Below are 24,355 nucleotides of genomic sequence, written 5' to 3'. Positions count from 1 at the left end.
TGGAAGGCTGAGTGGCAGGTTATCAGAGGGTGCGGGTTCCTACCCACTGTTACAAACCCACAACGTCTCATAGAAAGGACACGGGACAGATGAAAGACACACCCTCCAATACAGCCCTGACCAAGATGACTACTTCCAAGCTACTTTGAAGAAAATATGAAAAAAGGTATTGAATATAAACATGCCAGAAAACCTATTTTGCATAAAATGCCAGATAAATGAGTAATTTAAGGGCAAACGTGGCGGTACAGCAGTTATTCACCTTGTATCACCGCAGATGGCATCACTGCTCTCATTCAGCAGCCTCGTTCACAGAGCACTGTTTCACCATGATTACTTGCGTTGTAAATGCGTTGTGCTGATGTTGCACTACTGCTTGTCTTTTCCAGATTTGTGCTGTGAAGGGTTGCAGGCCTGAATTCCGAGCCGCCAAGATTCCACTGAGGGAATCCCTACACTCTGCTCCCCGCTGCTCACCAAGCCAGAGAGAGGTTACATGCAGAGGACGCACCAAGCGTGTGCTTCATTTATGTCACTTAAGACACTTAACCGTGAGTTGGTCCCTGTAACTACTGACTGAAAGTGGCTCTGGAATAGGGGCGTCTGCAAAATTCTGTAAACGTAAATGTAGTTATGCTGTGGTATTGGCAGATCCTCTGACATATGGGCAGCCGGGAACATCAAGCCGCCAATAACAAGGACTGGAGCATGTCCATCGCTGCATGTCCTGAAGTCGACGATAAGCTGCATGGTCATACTGGTGTTAAGAGATAAGATGTTGTTTGAGCAGCTCCTCACCGGGAGCCGTCCAGAGACAAACTCATCGCTATCAAACACCGAACCTATCACTGTGATATCATCGGCATGCTAAATGACAGCGTTTGTGTTGTGGGCAGGGGCCCAGCTGTATGTGTAAAGGGAATACAAGATCAAACACTGATACGAAACATGCATTCAGGCGCAAAATCGTCTGTGGTTGTGGCAGAAAATTAATTACGTTTATCTCCACCAAGGCGGTCCTGTTCTCGCAGCTGCCCGTTCTACATGATTTCCATGAAACTTTGCAGACAATGGGGTTGTGCACAGACACATACACGATCTGCATTTCTATTTTTATTTGCATAAAAGTGTTCATGGGAGTCGTTCTAATATTTCTTTATATTCTAAGCACACATGTTCATCTGTACATAGCCCTTCATAGCTCATACGTAGCCCATGCAGCAGGTGCCGCACTGCAAGCTGGCTTGAGTGGCTTTGTGTGGCTTTGTGTGGGAGGAGTTTGCATGTTCTCTCCGGTTTCCTCCTGCAGGTGAAAGACATGCACACTAGGTGAACTGGCACCTCTGAATTGTCCGTAGGTGTGTGAGTGTGTGAATGTAATGACCGAGTGAGTGTGTGTCAGAAGATGTATGTGTTAAAGAGAGCTGTTTTCCTGTGTTATTGCAGCTTTATTGGCTGCATAGGTTATTTTCAGGCGGGAAGCCAGGCTTCAACAAGTGTTCTTTTCAGCACCTCGCAAATTCATCCCAAGTGCATCCCTAAAAGCAAGCGAACAAAAAACTAACTTTTGCAAGTAGCTTATTCACATTTGACTCAAAACTGGACTACATTTCTGAGTGGATTCAGATCACGTGATGGATTCACAAGTTCAGTTTCACTTTGGTGAGCCACGTTATTCCACCTAAAACTCCTGTAGATGGCAGTAAAGCTCAACAGCGATGGAACCCTTACTGTTCCTCCTTATCTTAAACAACAATGATCCCTATCGCAAACTCTCCGGGATGGGGCAATGCGGTTGGTCAAGCTTCATTCATATGTCTGAGTAATCATTACGATGCTGATAGCAGCCACTTATAGTCGGGGCCATTGAGTGCATCGCTTTCAAGTGAAATAAAACCACATTCTGTCTTGGGTTCAGTGAGCGTTGGCTTGGTCCCAGCTCCTCATTGCCAAAGGCCCACAGTGACCGTAGAGGCACCCCCGACTGAAAAAAAAAAAATTTATACTTATGTTATGTGCGGCTCGATGGAAGGAGCTTATTTCTTTCGCCACATTTGTGACCTACCAACCATGTACTAAAGCATCACATTTGTGCCAAAACCAATGGCGTAGAAGGGAGAAAAAAAAACAATTTAAAGCCAATACAGAAAACCCTTACTGTCTTGACGATTTATACAAAAAAAAAACATATTACGACCAGTAGTTGCTTTCTTTTTTATTTTACCTGCACAATTCATTGTGGACAATTCATTGGCAGATCAGTCTGCGAATGACAGCCTTTGGTTGGGATTCAGGAATGGTGTGTTTTGATGGATACTGAAGGTTAGTGATCCTGTGGCAGGAATGTACACGGCACCATGGTGTTCCAGCTGCCTGTCACCTTGTACCATATGGAAATCTTTTTTCTTTTACGTGCATAGGTTCTCAGAAGAAGGTCACAATGGTGTGAACCCATAAACAGAGCTGACCTGTGGCTTCTTTTGAGTATGGATCCTTCTTTATCCAACCCAATCCCCCACCCCTTCAGGACTGTGACCTTCCTCTATTATTTCCATCCATTATGACACTGACCCACATCATGTAATGCACAGAGATGCTTTCATTTTCAATCCATCTATAAAGTATGCTTTATAAAGCGGTGTAAGGATCACGTGGCACCAACCATTTTCACATCTAGCAAAAATGGCTTTAGAGATAAATGTATAGGCATATGGACAAGTACACACACAAAAAAATTATGTGAACATTTATTATTTTTTAAATTCACAATGTACAATATTATCATTTTACATCGATAAACAAAATAAAATAAATCTTGAAAAATAACATAATTTGATGCTCTCACAGAGAAACCACATTAAAACATGGGCTTGTCCCACATTCTCCAAATTAAGACACAAAAAAGAAAAATCTGTTACATTCTTTTGAACTAATCGGACCGACACATTCAACAGACACAGACCCCCTGGGCTTGCCACAAGACAACCAATCACAACGCACAAACACACTTTTCCAAGAGCTGCCGTTTTGAATGAACAACATTTATGTACCTGTCCCTGACCTGTATATCTGGTCGTTGCTGTGCTGGAGAGGAAGCGGGGCGGGGTTCTTCTTCTTTTTCATGTCTGCATTTACTCAATTATTTACAGTACATGCAATTGATCGTGGTCACAGTTTAGAAACGACGCACACACGCATAATGCCTCAATTTTCTGTAATGTCACCTGGCTCTTTGTATCGTCAGATAATTTCCTTAGAAAGGCCCCATGACTATACACTGTGAAACATTTTACAAAAAAAAAAAAAAAAAACACAGACACCACACATGACACGAAATGTAAAAATGTCTTTTTAACACCTCTCCTGAGCTCTGTGGTGGTGACTACTAAAATTTTTATTACACTATCAAATAAAAATTCACATTCAACAGTACACCCCAATCGCTTACTATGTATTTTAGCATTAGATGCTGCGCTTAACATACACATGAAATTCAGAAAATATTTTTTTCTGGTCAAGATAAGTGTTTGATGGGGGCATGTGTCAGGAATTGGGTTCCGTAAACCTTTACATCTGCTGTGGGGTTCCTGCCCTCACCACTCAGTTCATCATTAAGTACCTGAACAAGATCACCACTCAGGGACATCAGCATTCAAGCCGAATTGCATCAGACATTCTCGGAAATTTTGTGAATTTCCTTTACACAACCCGAAGGCCGCCAGTTAGTCATCGGAAAGCAATTTTTAAAAAATTGGATAATGGCACTCTGAATGAGTTTAAAAAGAACAAAACCACTCAAAAAGGTAAACAGAGTCCGAAAAACCTCCTGGAGGGAGACAGAAAATGGACGATGGAAGAGTCCATGAGAAATGAAGGACTCTTTGTAGGGCTCAGTTTGGTTTCGTACACTCGATTGGGGAAAAGAGATGTCAGACATACATCCTTAATACTGTTCAGTAAAAACAGTGCTATTGTGTATAATAATTTTCTCTCTGTATATGGTGCATATCTATAGGGTTTTAGATTGATTTAAAGTTTTTTTTTAAAACATGACCTCCTCGCTGCTGCCATAGTCACTCTCCACCATGTCTGAGCCAGCGTAGCTGCGGGCATTTCGCGTGACTGGGCCGCCCACTCGTAAGGTGTTGACCTCAGCGTAGGACGGCTGGGCCACACTCAGGCGCATGCTGAGCGGCCGGTAGCCGCTGGTGGAGACGTTGTCCATGCTGCGGGCGTGCCGCGTGGGGAAGTAGCTGACGGCCGAGTACTCGTTGGGGCACTGAGACCTTGGCAGCGGGAGCCCGTCCGGCCCCAGGAAATCATCCAGGTTCTGGTTGCTGTAGCAGGGGGGCAAGGGGGCACGCCGGTCCCCGCGCTCCAGGGGAAACGGAAAGCCCCCGAATCTAGAATTCCGGCGGGAGTCTCCTGAAGACATTGTAGGGTAGGTGCTCTCCACAATATCAAACTGAGGGAACTCCTGGACCGTGGCCCGGTCCATGGATGCAGGACGGCCAAAGTAGTCCGGATCTGCAGGATACACTGCAAAACAAGGGCAAAGAAAAGACATTTGGTGAAGCAAACACTTTGACTCAACCACATTATAAAACCATCAAAACTTTATACTTTGTTCAACAATTTTGGAAATTGTGTGTTGCCATACGTTACTTGCCAATAAAACAAGGTGTTACATGCAACCTGGTAACAAGATTGCAATCATCCTGAAGATAACATTATTATTTTACTTGTCACACAAGGAACTTGTACTTTAGCCTAGATTTTTTTGACACTTCATCAGTCATCGTAGAATGCGAGATCATCCAAGATCATTACTCATGGGCTGAGACGCTTTATGAATGCATGGCCAGAAGTGCTCCTAATCCCCACCTCTAAAACCAAGGCTGAATGCTCGGTGAGCAGATTATATAGTGTCGTCTTGGCACGCCATGCTAAAGCTCACAAAAGCCACAAATCTGTTTCAGATAATGCCTTTTTTTGAGGTTTTTGCAAGTTTGTTAATGTGTTGTGGTGTTGGGCTGCCATCAAGAATTCAGCAGTAATGATGGAATGATTTTCTGAGCGGGAAAGGGCTTGCGGCCCCTTTATCATTCATCTTAGTCACATGAGGGCCCAAAATAATGTAAAGTACACACCTTCGTATTCCATGTCCCAGTTCCCTTTTGCGATGGACTCGTTGTCGGAGGTGGATGGAGGACGTGGGGGTAGGTTGGGTGCCACACTGCACACTACCGGACCCTGTGGCTTGGAAATCACAGTTCCCTGCGACCCAGGCTGTGATTGGCCGCAAAGTTTCAACGAGCGGAAGGGGCTGTTGTTCAGGTCACTTCCTGAGCCCATCAGAGTACTCATCTCCATTGTGGGAATGTTTCCTGTGTTGGGCATCATGCTTTTGCCCATGCTGGATGGGAAGTAGCCATTGGAGTCGGACACACAGACAGGTTTGTGCTTCTTCTGGCTAATGTAGCATTTCCGGGCTAAGACAAAAACTGCCACAAGCAACAGGAGGCCCAAAATGCCCGCAGAGATGCCCAGAATTTCAGGGTATCTGACTTGGTCCACTATCACAGGTTGCGGGTCACAGTGGAAGGAGACGTCCACAATTCGACACCTGTACCCCTTGCTGCAAGGGTTTGGAGAGCATGGGTCATCCGGACACCTGGAGATTCATAATGTAGAAGCAACCAGGAATTTAAAATGGCATGTGCAGACATAACATAGATCTGAATCTTAAGTCTCAAATGATGCATCACAGGACTGATTTTCAATTTAAAGGGACAGTGCACTTTTTATAGCCAGGTATATAACAACAAATAACCAAACACACTGACATAATGTTTCACTACAGCTTCATAAGAATCACCCAAATGGTACCCCATTACTTCCATACCATGGTTCATAGACTGGGGGGTCAAATAAAACATGTCCGTTTTAAACAGGATTTTTGATTGCATGCACTTGTGTTTGCCCCCTCCTGCTGCCCTAATGGGCATGTGACATGGATTAGAGTTGTGTCTGGACATGCGGTTCTGACCTGTACTCTCCATCATGCCGTGTGCAGTTGCAGATGTAACCTTCAGACTTTGGCTCACACTGGTCTCTGTCGGTGCAGGGCTTGGATTCGCAGGCCAGTTCACAGCGCGGGCCGAAGAACTGCACAGGACAGCGGCATTCAAAGTCTGGAGGTATGAAGAAATATGTTCCAAAACTTCAGGCAATGATTCAGGTATTAATGAGGCTGAAACATGCCATTGACTGGTAAATATCAACAGCAACCATTTGAAAAACCACACATAATAATAATAAGAAGAAAAAAGGTCTACGCAAAATAAAGAATTACTAAATAAAGATGATTAAAAATGTTGGAAAATACTAACTCTAACTTGGAAGGATAAAAACAGACCTTTAAATAAAAAAAGGTCAAAATGCAGACTAAATAAATTGAAAGTTGTTCTGAAATCTGAGGATTTATTGTTACATGTCCTTCCCGTCATCCATCAATTTGACAGTGATGAGAAGTACCTGTTTCTGCTGTCATGCATGGTTTCCACTGCACATGCACGGAAAATGCACAGGCCCTGATATTCCCAGTGACATTTCAGAAAGTCCGTCTGTTTTATCACACACAGACACCTGTCACTTTCATCTGAAAATAGCCATTCTATCATACGTGCCGTTTTTCACAGGTTTCTGGCACGAGCAAACAAACAATACTGAATAATGAATCAATTTCTATGTAAGAACACTGTTCAAAAATGTGACGTGGAATCGGTTTCATTCTGGCTCTCACCTCCACCCGCTGTCTCCTTACATGCGCCCCCATTTTCACATGGGCCGCCAGCACAGCCACTCTCGCCAGAGCAGCACTGGTAAATCCCAAACACGCGGTGGCCACGGACCCCGTCCTCCTCCAGACCCTTGGCCCCCCTCACTGGCTCCCAGTTGAACTCTACGCTGTCAAGGCAGCCCCGCAAACCCTGCGATCTTGACCCCGCCGACGCCAGCAGGAGTGCCCCGCCTGGCCGGGCGAGCCTGCAGGGCTCTGAGAGGACTGTGGATATGGAGTGGGCTTGATCGATGGTCAGTCTCAGCGTCGAGTCACTGATGTCCAGCAAGACAGAGTGCCAGCGGCCATCGGACACATGGTGCTCCAGCACCTGGAGGCTGCTGGGAAGCAGGTTGCCACAGCTGTACATAACATGCAGCTCCCCATTCACCAGCTGCAAAGACAAAGCGTGAGAAAATTAGCAACCTTATGCCATTATAGATGGGGACATCATTTAAAGTGTTAGATTTAGTTATATTCTGTGTACAACAATTGCACTCCACTGAAAATTGCACCCCCCTATTCTTCAACTAATTGGCATAGGTCACCAAGTTGTAGAATTAACAACCCAATGTCTACTAATTATACCAATGTGTGATATTCATACTCTGTTTTGAGTATATAGGAATAAATGATATATGCACTCAATATTATTAGTATTATTCATCATTTTTATTTAAATCTGTCTATGGACCCCTTTATCTCGCGTCAGGCTTCATTGCCGCCGTAAGGGTCCCCGCCTTAAAGCCCCCACCCCCACGGTGACACTAATTCCAAATGCGCAATAAACAGTTCTCAAGCATATTTTTATATCCATAATTAAAACATTGCTAGGTATGGTCCATGGTACATATGGATTGCAACAGTGATTTTGTAAGATTGTAGCCACTTTGAAGAGAACACATCTGAGACAACGTGTCTTTGATGTCTGCTTTAAGGTTGCACTTTTCAAAGGATGTCACACCTGAGTTGAACTGGATTCAGTATGAATGCTTATCACACACTACTGGAAAACACTGACGTTAGGCCTGCACTCACCTGTGGCTTTTGAATCTTAAAGAACTCCCACGACCACGAACATCCACACGCCACATTCAAACAGACGTTTCATGCATACCATGCAATGTCACCACATTAAATGGTTGTGTCCGTATCTGTTTTAATGGCAAAAGGGACATATAGAGTGAAGGACTCCACAAGAACCCTGAAGGTGTCCTGATGTTACCCGACGCTAGCAGCAGAACATTCAAATTCTGTAAGTGGAGAGGTGGGGCCACCATGGATCAGTAATCGCATACATGATCAATCAGATTGAGATCTGGAGAACTGACGTTCCTTAATCCATTCCTGCAGCATGGCAGGGCATTATCCTGCTGAAAGTGGCCACTGCCATCAGGGAATACCTTTGCCATGAAGGTAGGTGGCTTATCTGTAAGATCCAGACCAGATTTGTTCGAGTCACACAGAACCTTATACTTTCCCACATTCCCCGCTTCCAACACATCAACTTACCGCCTAATGTATCCCGGCAGTGGACAGAGGCCATTATAAGACGATGGCATTCATCTTCACTTTTAATGTTGTGTCTGATTGATGTGCAATTGCAGTTTGGAAAACCAAAATTGGCAGATTATCAGGAACCGGAACAAAACTACTGCAGAGGAAAGATGTTCCCCAACAACCGTGGTTACAAACGGCTGCAATTTCCTTGTAATTTCATTTCAATTGGTGGACAGGTCAACCACCTTCGAAACATGAAATGCAGCAAAAAAAACCTGCATTTTACTTCAAAGTTGTGACTGGCAGATGTGACAGATTCATATTAATTCCGGGGCGATTTGATTGATCTGGATCGCATGCAACTATGATCTTTCCACTGTTTTGAATCGAATTGTACAGGTCTGCAAAGCAGCGTTTATTTAAATAAATGCAAAGTCATTAGAAGCGCATTTATAAACTTTTGCATACACACGTTTCCTCCGCAACCTGACTTCCTTTTGCATTAAAATGCACGGTGCGTATTTGTGTGTGTGTGTGCATCCTTTAAATTAGCAAGCATTCCACAGTTGTGCGTGAGGTATGCATTATTTATATCATCTTTTGGACATTAGCTGCTGCCGCGGTGCAATCTTCAGAGGCGCTGCGGACCTGTGATTTTGTGCTGATGTGGTCGGACGAAGCCCCTGGGTCTTCGCACTTCCTGCTTCCAGGGCGGCGTGCTTATGTGCGTCTTCTGAAGGAATTCGGAATGATCTGAAAAGGTTACTGCGCGATCCGTCCTCCTGTTCACACCTTCACTGGCGTCTGCTTGGTTTTTGGCCCCTTTATTTAGTGACGTCCTTTTTGCCGCGGTTCTTGCATGATTGAAAGCGCACGGTGCGCTGAAATTGCCCGATATTACAAACAGATTCAAAATGTCAAACCACTTTGGGCGGTGTGAGACCAAATTATATTCAGCCACTGCAGAATGATTCTAGGTAAAGAGGCACAGGCCCTCAGCGACCGATCAACTGATTGACCTGACGTAAATCAAAAAATCAAAAGCTGCTATTGCGTTAAACCCTGATCTGGTGTCAGCCCATTTCAGATCTTGTTCTCTTTAATATTTCGGGATCGGTCCGTCAGCATTCATAAACGCCTCAAGCTGTTTAACTGACACGTCCCCTTTTCTTCTGCCGGCCCATCAGGCAGGTTTTCCTCTGACGGAAGACATTTCCATTTGTAAGGTAATTACTATAAAGGGGTTGAATATGTAAAGAAATCTATTTACCCCAGAACGCCGAGCTCATTCTCATTCTGCGGCATTCCCGGGGACGAGTCAGGCTCCAGTGTTAAGATGGAATATGGATGAGATTTTGAGAGTTGATAAGAATTTGTTGAGGTGCTCTGGTGCATTACTCTCAGGGGAAAGGAACACATAAATTGTGTCGCGCATCATGTCAGGGCGGCTTGCGAGGGAAAATGTATGCGCGGGAATGCTGGGATGACCCGGCTTAAGTATTCCCTTTGAAGCGCCACTCTCACAACGAAATGGACCATAAAGCCAAGGCTTAAAACCCAGGGGTAAAGGACAGGAAAGAGCTGAATCCACGTTTTGATGTTTGCAGCCACTTAATATTGAATATTTCATTATAATGTATAAATGAACAACCACTGGGCGCAGTGTCCCAAGCATCTGAAGTGAGGTTCTGCTGTTTTTTTTTTTTTTTTTTAAATAAAGACTGACTAGGAGAAAACTTTCCCTCTCTCATTAATGACAAAGACATTAATATTCTTTTTAATGCATCGGCTGCACTGAGGCTCAGCAGTGTGTATAGACCTGAACCCCTTTCCCTGGCCACTAACTCCAACGGCATACATATGGAGGAGTGTGCAGTAAGCCCCTATAGCATCCCGCCCGCAGGTCACATGGTCACCACAGCGCAGCTTAGAGAGGCATAATGATAGCCTTCCCGGCATAGCAGGTGATCAAGTCACACAACATACGCAGCAATGTTGCACAAATCCCCGCCGGAGCGATGCCCATACTGATTATCTCCCATTTCTTATCAGTCAGGAAAGAATAAAAAAAAAAGACATCTCAAATGTCAGGCTGATGTCATGATTACGATTTTTTGCTACTTAAAGGTGACTCCATTGTGCACTCAGAAATCTAGTAGTTATTTTATTTGTTTGATGGCATAATCTCCATTCAAAATGCTATTTAGTTTAATGCACCAAATATTTAGCTGGAATCATGATTTTGGTTTGACAGCCACTAGAATAGGAAGACAAAATTCACCTTTGCTTCGTTCAAATACAATGGAAAGTATGCTTTAGATATTTTAAGGAACATGCATTGTTAACTCAAAAATAAGGCAGAACGTTTTATTCATTCTTTCATTTTCATGACCTGTGATAAACGCATGAATTGAAAACATATAAAAAATACAATTGTTAGCAAACTGGTTACATGCAGACCAATGGCCACACGGGTCCATTGCTGTCTAGAGTCGGACCCTTCTATCTACGTCACACCGCAACATGTCTTACCTTCAACACTCCCCAGTCTGAGGCATTGGTAGTCATGACGACGGCATCTCTCTGTGTTGTCTTGATGCGAAAAGACAAATGGAACCTCTGTGCCTCGTGGCCGGACTGATATACGTATTTCATGTAACCACGGCCGTCGAACTTCACAGACGATTCTACAAAAAAAAAACCCCACAAGTCAGTGTCAAATGTGCCTCTTTCATTTGTTTTCCACAAACACCGAAGTGTCAGGACGCTGTCTTACAGCCGCGCCGACTAATTACCCATAAATGCCTGTGCCAGTATTTTTCCCAGCAGGCAAGTCCAGATTGCCATTATTATCATCATTACACCGATATGAGACACTGTTCTAATAAATGCCTAGCCTTCTAACCACTGTAGACTGATAATCCCCAGTTTCTTTTGCAGCATGTGTTCCCAGGTGTCTTCATCTCCAGAGTCTATGCCGGATCATTCCATCCTCAGGTGATTTTAACAGAAATGTACACAATGTGTACGTGCCTCACATTGGTTCGAGTCACCCATGAAATGTCCATGTCCCAACTTAATCATGTGTCTGATTTAGCAATTTCCAGCTGTTTTAAACCTCCAGGACTAATAAGGAACCTTTTTTTTTCATCTTTCAGAAACCGTCTGTTTCGCTCTACTATGAGTCTCACTGTATCCAGGGGGTTAAAATGAAATTTCATCCAATTTGAATGCATTAAAAATAGCAAACCACATAGCCCCTAAGGCATGAGTACAATCCACCAGCTAAAGAATAGATCTTGTTGAAGTTGTTCATTGCGGTAAATATAACTTGATCTTCTCAAATTGCAGGTTGCAGGTAGCGGTAGTCAAAACAGGACGATAACAGTCAAATCAGTGTTGGAGATATGCTGCTACACCGTCTGGCAGGCTAACATCACACACAACATGAAGATAAATGGCCGAGGAAGGTTCCCAGAGTCTCTGTGCCCCTTAACCCTTAAAAAAAGTCAGACACCTACCATTACAGGAGCAGATGCTCTCCCACGCGTGCTGCGGCGTGATGAAACTGGTTCTGGCCGTGGCGTAGTGGCTCACCTGCTCCTCGTTCAAGACAACCAAGTTCCTGCAGCCCTGAGGCAGGCACCCGTGTCCGAGGCACCCATCATGGTGCACACGGAGGACATTTAGGCCCAGGGAGTCCTCAATATTGGGGATGATCCTGGCCAGACTCTGGGGTGGCACTGCCTCTGCGGGACCCCCCTGCGGACGCCACAGTAGGAGAACCTCCAGATTGGCAGAGCTGGGCTCCTGCTGTAGGCTGGCAATGTGGAGCTCGTGTCTGGGGAGCCCCAGTGAGGAGCCGAGACTGCGCTGCAGGCCCCTCCAGTGGTCCCCCACAAACTCCTCCGGCGAGAGGCCGGTCAGCTGTAGACTAAAGCCTTTCTCCAAAGCCTGCTGATTGGCCAGCCACACGTGAACTCGCACCGTCGCCCAGGCACTGAACTTTCCGTCTGACACGCTAACATTCAGAGAATAGACCCCAGGATCCAAATCCTCCTCTGCCACTATTCTCCCATCAGATGGGCCAACGGAAAAGTGTCCAGCAGCGGGGTGATCTGCCACCAGCTTGTAGGTGAGGACATCATGGACGTCCTGGTCGGTGGCATGGAGCTTGCCAATGGCCTGATTGGAGAGAGCCTTCTCTGCAGTGGTGATGAAGATCTCCAGAGGAGTAACTGAAGGAGGGAACTTGCTTTGCTCTGTGACATTGATCTCTACCACACTAATGGTTGAGAGAGGAGGGTGACCACTATCTGTAACCTGTAGAGAGGCATTGAATATTGAACAGTTTAATCATTAATTATCTAGTCCACTGGGGCCATTAATTAAAATTCTTAAATTCTTACATTTACATTTACATTTACAGCATTTGGCAGACGCCCTTATCCAGAGCGACTTACAACGTGCTTTCAAGTTACCATCGATGAAGAGATCAATTCCGGTTCACTAGGACCCAAACTATGAATACATCTATTTTATTCACTCTGTTGTAGATTCTGTACACAAAGTTCGACAACAAGAAAATTACAATTTAATCTAAATATTCTTTAATATTTAGATTAAATATGTTGCCAGTGTTGCCAGATGTGTGGTTGTTTCTGTGTGCAGGAATTAGGAATATATGAATTGGGGTCTTCAGTACATATTGTATAAATGTAATTTCCTGAAATATCATCTTGAAAACTGCCCAATCTGGCAATCCAAGGATGCAGATTGAACATTTTATTGAACAATTCTGAATCTTTAATTTGTGAATGTCCTGAACACACTAATTCTTATCTTATTCTCTGTATATTCACTCATGTTCTACATTAAACACCTCCTTATACTTACTGAAGTTTTTTAACTGTGTAGGATTTTAGACTTTAATTTTATACTGTACTGGCATGTGTATCTTTAAGAGAAGGGAAGAATCAGTGCAGCTCTAAAACCATCTAACCACTCTAAAGCTTCCATTTGCGATGATGAGAACATCACCTGTATCTTCAGCAGGTGCTGAGGCTTGGTCCTCTTCTTCAGGGGGGCAGAGAGAGACAGCAGGCCTCCCTGGTCGACGTGGAAGCGCCTGTCCTCGTTCCCGGACACGATGTGGTACGAGAATGGGGGGCCATTCTGAGGCGTGTCCCTGTCAGTGACCACCAGCTGCAGGATGCTGCTGCCCACAGACTCTCCTTCCTGGGGGGTAACAGTGCAGTTTTAGTCAGAGTCGCACAAAAAAAACACAAGAACTGGGCTTGAAACTCCCACCACCTGCCGGCAAAATTTGGCACTGGCGGGTGGCGGTGTTTAATTTACCAGTGGCTTTGGCATGTACGCTTATGCTTCCACTGTTCGTCCCGACATTTACCAGCAGTCCACTCTTTTTTTGTTTAATTGGCCAAATCATGTGGAAGCAGACTGCCAATGATGAGTGATTATACCCTGTATGCACTAAGTGTGCTGGAATTTACTTCTGATATTGTTATCTGTCGGAATGGGGCCAACCAAGCCATGTCTGATTAAAAGGGAACATCCACGGGGGAAATTGCAACACTGGAAAATATTGAATGAAGGCTTTTATGGCCAAAAATAGCACATTATCGGTCTTTGTCAAACGATTATTTATTTATTAGTTTCTAAACGGGAGGGGAATATACTCAACAGCTTTGTTCACAGTTTTGCATTTAGGTTACATATCATCCTATTTTGATTTTTAATATAATATTATATAAAATATTCTACTCATTAATTAAAACTGGCTCAACAAAATAATGTATACTTTTTAACACATATATCCATTGTTCAGCTAGAGATTTGTCTGGTTTTGTGTCAGGGTGATTTTTATTTAAGACTCTTTTTCTCTTCGTGGATAAAAAGACAGAAGGATGCAGCGCCTGCACCAGATGGAGACGGATGCATGCCACTCTGTTGGCAATGTGGCCTCAGCGAGCGCACGTCTCCTCCCGATGCTGCCATTAGAGCTGAGGAATCTGGGGCTCGTCATTGAAAAGGCGCACTCGATGAGCCTAATTGCTGCTGACCCACCGCCAAATAACTTCTGCTCTCCACAGTTGCACACACCTTGGGTGGAAGTAAATGGTGTGTGAAAACTACCACCAAGTCAGCAGAGTCGGCGTCCCTAATCAATCGAGGTAAATCATGCGGACATGACGCAATGTGAATTGTTCTGTAGTCTTCCTCACGCCTTATTGGCCCGCTCTGCAGCAGTGCCACCCAGATGTTGTAAGCCTCACCTGAAGCACCAGGCTGTAGTTGACCTGGGAAAACAGTGGCGGGTTGTCGTTGGCATCCAAAACGGTCACGGTGACCTGAGCTGCTGTGGACAGTGGGGGGTCTCCTTCATCCGCCGCTTGCACAGTCAGAGAGTAGTGAGGAATCTGGAAAAACGAGGAGGATGATGCTAATAAACACTGTGGGAGACTGAGACTCAGCTAACAGTCATTAATCCTCGAAAACCCACCCTGCATACCCACACACATAATTATAATCATAACATTAACATATAAGATGCAGAGGTTACAGCGAGCATCTATACAGTGTGCAAAGTGGTTGGAGAGAGCCTTCTCTGCAGTGGTGATGAAGGTCTCCAGAGAACTGAAGGAGGGAATTTGCTTTGTTGTGTGAGATTGATCTCTAGCACATTAATGGATGAGAGAGGTGGGTGACCACTATCTGTAACTTGTAGAGAGGCATTAAACATTGAACAGTTTAATTTTATCTAGTCCACTGGCACCATTAATTAAAATTATTGCATAAGAAGCGGCACAAGCCGTGTTGCCAGATAGGTGCTTCAGCCTGCAGGAATTAGGAATATAGGAATTCCTATATCCTCAATACCTATTGTATGTACAGTACAGGCCAAAAGTTTGGACACACCTTCTCATTCAATGTGTTTTCTTTATTTATTCATGACCATTTACATTGGTAGATTCTCCCTGAAGGCATCAAAACTATGAATGAACACATGTGGAGGATTGTAGGATCTAGGATGGTTCTTTGTGATACAATTTTTGACTTGAAAATAATGTATGAAAAAATTTATTAAATAGTACCACATGATTTAACACAGATGTTTTTGGTAAAGTGGCCTTCAGTTCTTCCCTTTGTTTCTAAGATTGCATATTTTTAAGATTTTGCTGAAAGAAATTCTCAAGGGACCGTTTTTTAAAAAAAATGATCACAGTGGTTGAAAATGTGACAATCCAAGAAACTTTTTAAAGTTTTATTTTTACACACACCATTGCATAAGACCACTGTTAACGTATAGTGGTATAGTGGGTGTTAAAAGCTGACTTCTGTCAGTATCTGTACATAAAGCTGCTTTCCCATAAAGCCCTATACATGACATAAGCTACAGAGGACTTCCACCCTGCTGCTCTGTTGTCCTTCAGAAAAAAAGATTAACATGAAAATCCTGGAAAGGGCCGATATTATCCCGCATAAATATGATCCGTGCAGTGCCGGTTTGATTGGCAAGATGAGAGTCCGGCCGAGTGTGTGCTGGCGCCTTCGCTTGGCGCGTCCTCACCTCCTCCCGATCCAGCTGGGCCCGGACTCGGATGTCCCCGCTGCGTGGATCGATCCTGAACTGCTGCTGCGGGTCGCCGCTCGCGATGGAGTAGTGCACCAGGCTGTTCGACGGGCCATCAAGGTCGAGGGCTGTCACCTTGACGAGAGAAAAGCAAGCGGAGAACACGGATAAGCCCTTTGAACCACGAGACAGGAGAGCAGGAGGCAGGACCTTCATGTGCGTTAATTTTATTTCAAATGTTTCTGCCACTTAGCATAGAGATGAACGTCTCGCGCGGCCCCGGCCTTCACATTTGTCTGCTGCCACACCGATCGGCGCGAACGCCCTGGAAACTAGGCCAGCCTTGTCTATATGGCTGATTTGACGGCGTCAGAGGTGACAGGTGAGCCGAGCTGTCAGGGATACCTGCATCACCACATCCCCGATGGAGATGTCCTCCGCAATCTCGGCGCTGTAGTCTCTGCGGCTGAAGACCGGCGGGTTGTCGTTGATGTCGGTGATGTTGATAATAACCATGGTGATGTCGCTGAGGGGCGACCTGCCCCGCGCCCCCTCCACTGACAGGTAGTATTCGCGGCAGCGCTCAAAGTCCAGAGGGCCGCTCACTGACAGGACTCCTGTGGAACGAGAAAGCAGACTTGCTTTCGGCCTCAGTGGGAATTAATGCATTTTTTTTAAATGCCGCGTGTCTGCTCTGACACTTTTTCACGCTATTAGGTGAAAATGCATTTGGAGGAAAGCCTGCCTTGAAAAAGTCTAGGAAGGGGAAATAAGCTCTGCATTGTATGGAATACAGGCTGGTGACAATTTAAAGGTGAAACCATGATAAACGTCACAGGAGGATTTCACAGGAGGTGAATACAATGGCACCATTGTATTAATCGACTACCTGATTGTTCAAATGACATACCATAGTTTTGCACTCGTGTAAACACACTGAATTATAAACTGCGTAATATTTTTTTAGTTTAAGGAGTGCCACAAAATTATCAGCATTCATGTTACATTCCCAGACCCCATCATTTGCAAAGATGTACAATTTTAACAAAAGTTAGTTGCTGTTTAATTTTGATTAAAAAACGTCACACACAATCACAAGGGGACAGGTGACTCAAAAACACTCCACAGATGAGTTTTTCCGCTTAACCATCACCCTTGGTGAGCAGTGGTCGGGTGGTAGTAGCCTAGTGGGTAACGCACTCGCCTATAAACCAAAAGACCCAGGTGTCCCTGAGCAAGACACTTAACCCTGAGTGTCTCCAGGGGGGGACTGTCCCTGTAACTACTGATTGTAAGTCACTCTATATAAGGGCGTCTGATAAATGCTGTAAATGTAAATGTAAATGCAGTGGGCAGCCATGACAGGCGCCCGGGGAGCAGTGTGTGGGGACGGTGCTTTGCTCAGTGGCACCTCAGTGGCACCTTGGCGGATCGGGATTTGAACCGGCAACCTTCTGCTTACAGGGCTGTTAAGTTGAGAAAATTCGTATTCAGTTGAGAATAAAGCTGCAGTGCCGTGGCTGTATGACATGCAAATCTGTTCCGAAACGGACAACGGAGAAAACTGGTGACATACATGTCTTTGTCACTGATCAAGATAACGATTTGAGAAATTCCTAATAACTTCCCAGTCCCATCCCTCTCCCTTTACACAAGGAAGTGGCCTCTCCTCTGTCATTTAAGACAGATCACGATGGAGGGAACGGCATAAACCGCTCAGGCTCCTTATCAGACCCCAGCACACTCTTCCTCGCGGCCCTCTGGCATTTGAGGTCCACACTTTGAGACGTGGCTCTGCTCAGTGAAAGGAGCCGGATGGCTGAGAGAGTCGTATCATGATGGGCTTTTACAAACGGACACTGGAGAGGGTTTGCCTGTCGCTGCGTGTGCTCCGCCTTTCTCACAGAGAGAGCGGCAAGACGGTGCGAAACAAAGTCGACGGACAACATTCCTCCAAAAACAAAACGAATAATAATAAATGAATAACCATAACCCGGTGGGGCAGCGGTGGCCTAGCGGTTAAGGAAGTGGCCCTGTAATCAGAATCCCGATCCGCCAAGGTGCCACAGAGGTGCCACTGAGCAAAGCACCGTCCCCACACACTGCTCCTCGGGTGCCTGTCATGGCTGCCCACTGCTCACTCAGGGTGATGGGTTAAATGCTGAGGACAAATTTCACTGTGTGCACCGTGTGCTGTGCTGCTGTGTATCACATGTGACAATCACTTCACTTTATAAGTTTTATAAGTGTTTCACCTAGTACAAAAATGTCCATGGGGACATTTTAACAACTTATCCCAGAATCCCATTAGCATGTTAGTTCTGTGGACACTCTTGTGCCGAGTGGGAAAACACCTGTAGAACATCAGCAAGCTCAGCAACAACAAGAGGCTGGCCCATATTACACGAAATTGGCTTTTTAATAGAGTCCACCATTACTAGAATATTGAATATGCTTCATTTTGACCCTGCATTGCAGTTGGTATCCTGCATCTTGCAACACGGTGCGCATGTTCATTTCAACTTTGCATTTGTGTATGTTTCCGTATGTGTCTTCTGTTGGTACCTTGCTTTTTTTTCTACCCTCATCTTCTACTATTTGACCTCTAGTGAAGACGCTGTTGTAAGCCGTGTGCACTCCTTGTGTTTAGTGCTTGTATGTGAGCAATTAGCTGATGGACGTCTACATTTCCCGGCAGGATCAATAAAGTATCAATAAAGTTTGTGCACCCTTGGGCTCACTTAAAACGTCTGTTCCTGCGAACAGTTATGCGCGCAGAAGAATCGTTTCGGTTGAGCATTTTATGCCGGGATGACACGTTCCTTTTGTTTAGTACATTTGCAGAGTAATCTCAACAGAGCCTTTCACAAGGAGGAACGTGCAAGAAAGAAAGTGAAAGACTCTTAGCCGGATACAGAAAGTGTTTACCAGCTTTGATAGCTGCCAGAGGGGGCTTTACTAAGAACATCACGTCCATTCACTTATTTATTTACTTGGTACTTTGTTCCTGTAAATGATGAAAACAAAAATGTAGGCCTGTCTGCATTCAATTTCTACATCTACAGTACAGGTCAAAAGTTTGGACACACCTTCTCATCAAAACTATGAATGAACACATGTGGAGTTATGTACTTAACAAAAAGTGGAGACCGGACCTCCACAGTCACCGGACCTGAACCCAATCCAGATGGTTTGGGGTGAGCTGGACCAACAAGTGCTAAACACCTCTGGGAAGTCCTTCAAGACTGTTGGAGAACCATTTCAGGTGACGACCTCTTGAAGCTCATCGAGAGAATGCCAAGAGTGTGCAAAGCAGTAAACAGAGCAAAGAAACTAGAATATAAAACATGTTTCCAGTTATTTCACCTTTTTTTGTTAAGTACATAACTCCACATGTGCTCATTCATAGTTTTGATGCCTTCAGTGAGAATCTACCAACGTAAATGGTCATGAAAATAAAGAAAACACATTAAATGAGAAGGTGGGTCCAAACTTCTGGCCTGTACTGTACGTGGCCTAGCCTTGTTCTGCTCATATGAATATGAAAGATTTTAATAACATACAAGTAAAACTATGACACCTGCTGGAGTAAAAGGTCTGAAATCCTCTCCGCAGCCTGGACTGGAACAGAGGAGCGACAAACTTTAAGCGCTTTCAACTTCTGAGATTTTTATTTATTATTATTTTTTATCATCTTCACACCTTTCTCCTGTTTGAGTCGAGAAAACGCAGTTCACAAACGAATTTAGCGACTGAGTCACAGCCGTACACAAGAGGAGGAGAAGACAGTCGTTTCAAGTCCACTGTGTTCCCGGAGATAATACCGGCGGCGCTGCTGGACAGACGCAGCACATTTTTCCACGCGGGGGTTTAACCAAGTCTGTGAAAAGTGCCTCAGAATTACCCGATTGATTTTCTTTTTTTCTACAGCCAGTGTCTGGCGGCTGAAGGCGCACGTAATCGTAAACGGTTTGACAGGTAATAAATAGATTGGCTGGGACCGCCGTGTGGCCCCGGCCGGACAGTGGCCCTGGGGACGTGCAATAAAAGGGACGGGAGCGGAGGGGAAAGGGCGCGGCACGCTGCGGAAAGCCAAAACCTTGTACAGGAGCCGCGGCGGCAGGGCTCAGAGACGTGCCAGAACAGGCCGCAGTCAGACCACGAAGCTTGCTGCTCACCTCAGGAGACAGTCGTCATGCCACTTTACACTTGCCGTACCGTCAGACTCTTCCCACGCTCTGTTTTTTATATTTTATATTATTTCATATCGCTCTTGTGTCTCTCTGTTATGGCAGTCGTCACGTACAGTACAGGCCAAAAGTTTGGACACACCTTCTCATTCAATGTGTTTTCTTTATCTTCATGACCATTTACATTGGTAGATTCTCACTGAATGCATCAAAACTATGAATGAACACATGTGGAGTTATGTACTTAACAAAAAGTGGAGACCTGACCTCCACAGTCACCGGACCTGAACCCAATCCAGATGGTTTGGGGTGAGCTGGACTGCAGAGTGAAAGAAAACACGTTGAATGAGAAAGTGTGTCCAAACGTTTGGCCTGTACTGTGTGCCATTTCCTCCGGGATCACTTAAAGTTTTCTGCTTCCGATGTTTTGTTAAAACGAAATGGTTACGTTCGGCATTTTTTAAAGAGCTGCTCAAAAAAACAGCATGAGTTACAACTTGAGTAGCTGCTGCTGCTGCTACACACCAAGGGGAAAAAAAAATCTTTTCCACAGTTGGCAGAGGCGGGAGACGTGTTATAAATCGAACACGTCATAGATGAAAAAAATACAAATAAACAAGTAAACACAACTCATGCACTAACAATGTCACATTTTGAGGGAACTTCAGTGGTAGCCCAGTTTGACCGTGTGACACTTCCAGTTGTTTGCTCTTCACTCAAAGACAGTAGGCACCATTTCTGCCATAATTTAGTTGCTCTTTCCTGTTAGCCCGGCCTCACACTAGAGGTGTGAACCTTCACTGGTCTCACAATTCGATTCGATTGCGATTATCAATGCCTTGATATCGAGGCAGCCACAGTCCCAACCAGTCCTGTTTTTTTAGCCAGAAAATCACCAAGCAACGTCATTTTGATGTAATCCAATATCGTCCACGTCTCCATTGCATCGATTACACGATTAATTTATACACCCCTACCTCACCCCTTATTGCACAGAATTGACACTCGAGTGCTGATCCGTTGGGTGAAAGTATTTGCCAAATAAATGTAATGTAATTATATTTTCCCATAGCGTGTCGTATCTCTTGCATCATCCTATATCTCACCGAAGCGGCACACATTCTTGGATTACCTGTGTAACCTAAACAGACCCTCGGAGTGAACAGAACATAAACAAGATAGTGATCAGCAGACGTACCCGTCTGTGTGTCAATCTGGAATTTTCTGTCTTCGTTCCCGGAGATAATGGTGTATAAAACCGGCTCCTTGCTTGTTTCATCTCTGGCCAGAGCAGATACGCTCAGCACCTCTGTCCCCACCGGAGTGGATTCTGGGATTGCGGCGGTGTACTCCGGGCTCAGGAAGATGGGCTGGTAGTCGCTGAGGTCCACCACGTTAACGGTCACCGTGGCGATGGAGTGCAGGTGTCGGGGCAGCCCACGATCGGTGGCCTTCACCTTCAACTCGAACGTTGACTGGGCGTCCATCAGGGGTCTCTCTAGGCGCAGAATCCCCGAGATCTCATCCAGGGAGAAGTAACTGCTGTCTGGACCTTGCAGAGAATATCTCACTTCCGAGTTAATACCTGAGAATAGAGGAGATTTGACATTTACATTTACAGCATTATCCACAGCGACTGTTAGAGCCGTTATGGAAATTATTGAGTGATTTATTATTTGTAATTATTTTTTAGTCTAAATAATTTATAAACAGGAAGGTTTTTAGCTTGCATTTTTAAGACTTTTGCTCTTTGACCATCTACTGGAAGTTCATTCCACCACGCAGGAGCCCAGACAGAGAAGAATTTACATGAATACTTTCCTACTAGCTCGAGAGATGGTGGTACCAGTCGAGCAGTGCTGCATGAAAATCCTAAAGATTTACATTTATGTCATTTATCAGAACGCCTTATATGGAGCTACTTACAATCAGTCTTTACATGGACAGGTCTCCTGGTTCATAGCTGAGTGTGTTGGCCAATTTTTTTTATTTTATGTGATGCACAGTTCTGGTCAACAACTGGAATTGTTGATTCTTTAATTATTCGTGTCACCCACAGTAGCTGGAGCGTGCGCCAACATGAATTACGAAAGCGCTCTAATCCGAAAGTCTGGTTTTTGTTGGCATGTTTTGTGGTTTGTGGCAGAATCATCAGAAGAAAAAAGAAGTCACTGGGACTAAATGGCAAAAGAGTGAAGCCTGTACGACGATGTGGAAGGCATGTTCCCACACAACTCCAGGAGCGGCGGGTCCCTCCCTCGCCAAGCATTTGTATGAGCCAGTCGATCCCAGAACAAACACTGCACACCCACCAGGTCTCATGCAAGTGCCTCGCAGTGGTGCTTTTCATTTAACGCGCCTGTAAAGTATCACTGGCTCTGAATGACCGCGGATCTTTGAGGATCCGTTGCGACATGTGTGCCATGTCTGTGCAGTGAAACATTGTAATTTAGTCAACGCTGCGCTCACACAAGCCGCAATGCTGATGACAGGGCAGGCTTCGGGCATGCTTTAGTGCGTATAAATATCAGAGCGGGGTGACTAATGCTTCCATGGAGGTCGTTGCTGTGCACACCTGTGTCTGGGTCTCTGGCGAAGAAAACAGCGATGGGGGTCCTGACTGTGGTGTTGTCAAAAACGGAGACTTCGTAATGGTCTGTGGAGAAGCGCGGTGGGCTGTCGTTCATGTCTTGGATCATCAGCATGACGTCGGCCTGGCAGGAGCGTCCGCCTCCATCGGTGGCTTTCACCACCAGGTCGTACTCGGACTCCTGCTCCCTGTCCAAAAGGGCGAGGGTGAACAGCTCTCCTGTTTGGAAAAAAAAAGCACCGTTGTCACTTTGTCACTTTTTTTCTACGTTGTAATGAATCTCACCTATCGCCGACTGATCGTTGACAAGATACCGAATTTTGGTCAGATGTTCAGATATGAAGCATGGGAACATTTTTTTTCTAAACGGATAACATTCCAGAGTGCCGGTGGAGAGGGTTTACACCAGCTTCCTTTCTGTGGCTTAGTGGTTTTTGCCAATTCAACTGAAATAACAAATTAGCTGCAGCGTTAAAAAAAAAAAAAACAGGTGAAGTGAACTCTATTGAATTTTTTCATTACAATGGTCCCTGATAACGGATGTGATACATTAGGCAGGTGGTTCCTCTCTGTCAAAGGGAACTGAACAGTCTGTTTAAAGCTGATGTGTTGGATGCAGAAAAAAGCAGCTTGAATGGTCTAGTGAACCTGAGGAATGGTCATTCTGATCTATGCAAACATAACCTAACAGAACTAACATAACCTAAAGGCTTTACTGTTAACCACGGCTGCTTTTTGCTAAGTGTATTTACCTGATTTAGGATTGAGGTGGAACTTGTCTGAATTTAGGCCGTGGAGAGTGAAAGACAGTTGCCCGTTGGTGCCGATGTCGGGGTCGGACGCAGACACCTTCAGTATGAATAAGCCCGACTGTGAGTTCTCCATAACAGCCTCAGTGTACAGCAACTGAAAATGCAAATATTTATTAAGTACATTGGCTTTCTGGTGTGATTTCTATGCTTTCATATAACACAGGATTGCGTAGTTCCTGAAACATTTTCCTTCCCAGGCTTTCGATCAGACAGGTAAATCTGCTTGGATTTGTTTAATGAAAGCATTTTGTTTAATGAAAGCTTGAGGCCTGACTAGCACGAGGCGTGGCCCTGGAGCAGAATCCATAACCATAACTCACCTGTTCACACAAAGGGCTGTTGTCGTTGACATCCAGCACATGAACCTCCACGGTGGCCGTGTCCTGAAACTTCCCGTCAGTCACGGTTACCTTCAGGCTGTGTTTCTCTTTGAGCTCTCTGTCGAGCAAGCCGGTCACAACCACCCTCCACTCATCTCCTGCTGGCACCACGGTGAACTGGCCCAGTGGGTCTCCATCTTGAAATATCAATATTAGGAAAATTGTTAAGTATAATACAATATAAGCAAAAAAAAATTTAACGTTTGATTTTAGACAGTTAGTAATGAATTATTTGATGAAGTTAATGTTCAATGTTAAAAACATTTTTCATTATTGTATATAATCAGCCTCATGTCGAACCAATTGATATATTTTTAAAGTGCTTTTTTCAAATCAATGACAACAATTGTCAAAGCCAATGGTGAGCAAGCCAAAGGGGACAGTGGCAATAAAAAAATAACATCAAGAACCAAAAATAATATGGTGTAATTTCACAGGTTCTTGAAAT

General features: G+C 44.8%; 1 protein-coding gene across 1 annotated transcript in view; it reads right to left on the bottom strand.

Annotated features, from left to right (window-relative positions):
• Positions 1 to 2,731: 2,731 nt before the first annotated feature.
• fat2 (FAT atypical cadherin 2) overlaps positions 2,732 to 24,355 on the bottom strand; it is a 41,104-nt gene continuing 19,480 nt past the window's right edge. Inside the window, 14 exon segments of the mRNA XM_028959749.1 lie at positions 2,732 to 4,539; positions 5,151 to 5,674; positions 6,050 to 6,194; positions 6,806 to 7,235; positions 10,874 to 11,028; positions 11,863 to 12,664; positions 13,382 to 13,579; positions 14,638 to 14,781; positions 15,933 to 16,070; positions 16,341 to 16,552; positions 21,324 to 21,710; positions 22,701 to 22,934; positions 23,468 to 23,621; positions 23,848 to 24,044. Coding sequence (XP_028815582.1) covers positions 4,043 to 4,539; positions 5,151 to 5,674; positions 6,050 to 6,194; positions 6,806 to 7,235; positions 10,874 to 11,028; positions 11,863 to 12,664; positions 13,382 to 13,579; positions 14,638 to 14,781; positions 15,933 to 16,070; positions 16,341 to 16,552; positions 21,324 to 21,710; positions 22,701 to 22,934; positions 23,468 to 23,621; positions 23,848 to 24,044 — 4,217 coding nt within the window. The 3' untranslated portion in view covers positions 2,732 to 4,042.

Source organism: Denticeps clupeoides, chromosome 18 (genome assembly GCF_900700375.1).
Source record: "Denticeps clupeoides chromosome 18, fDenClu1.1, whole genome shotgun sequence".
NCBI classification, from domain to species: Eukaryota; Metazoa; Chordata; class Actinopteri; order Clupeiformes; family Denticipitidae; genus Denticeps; species Denticeps clupeoides.
The sequence above is the reverse complement of the archived record's forward strand: the minus strand, read 5'-3'. Positions and strand labels throughout refer to the sequence as shown.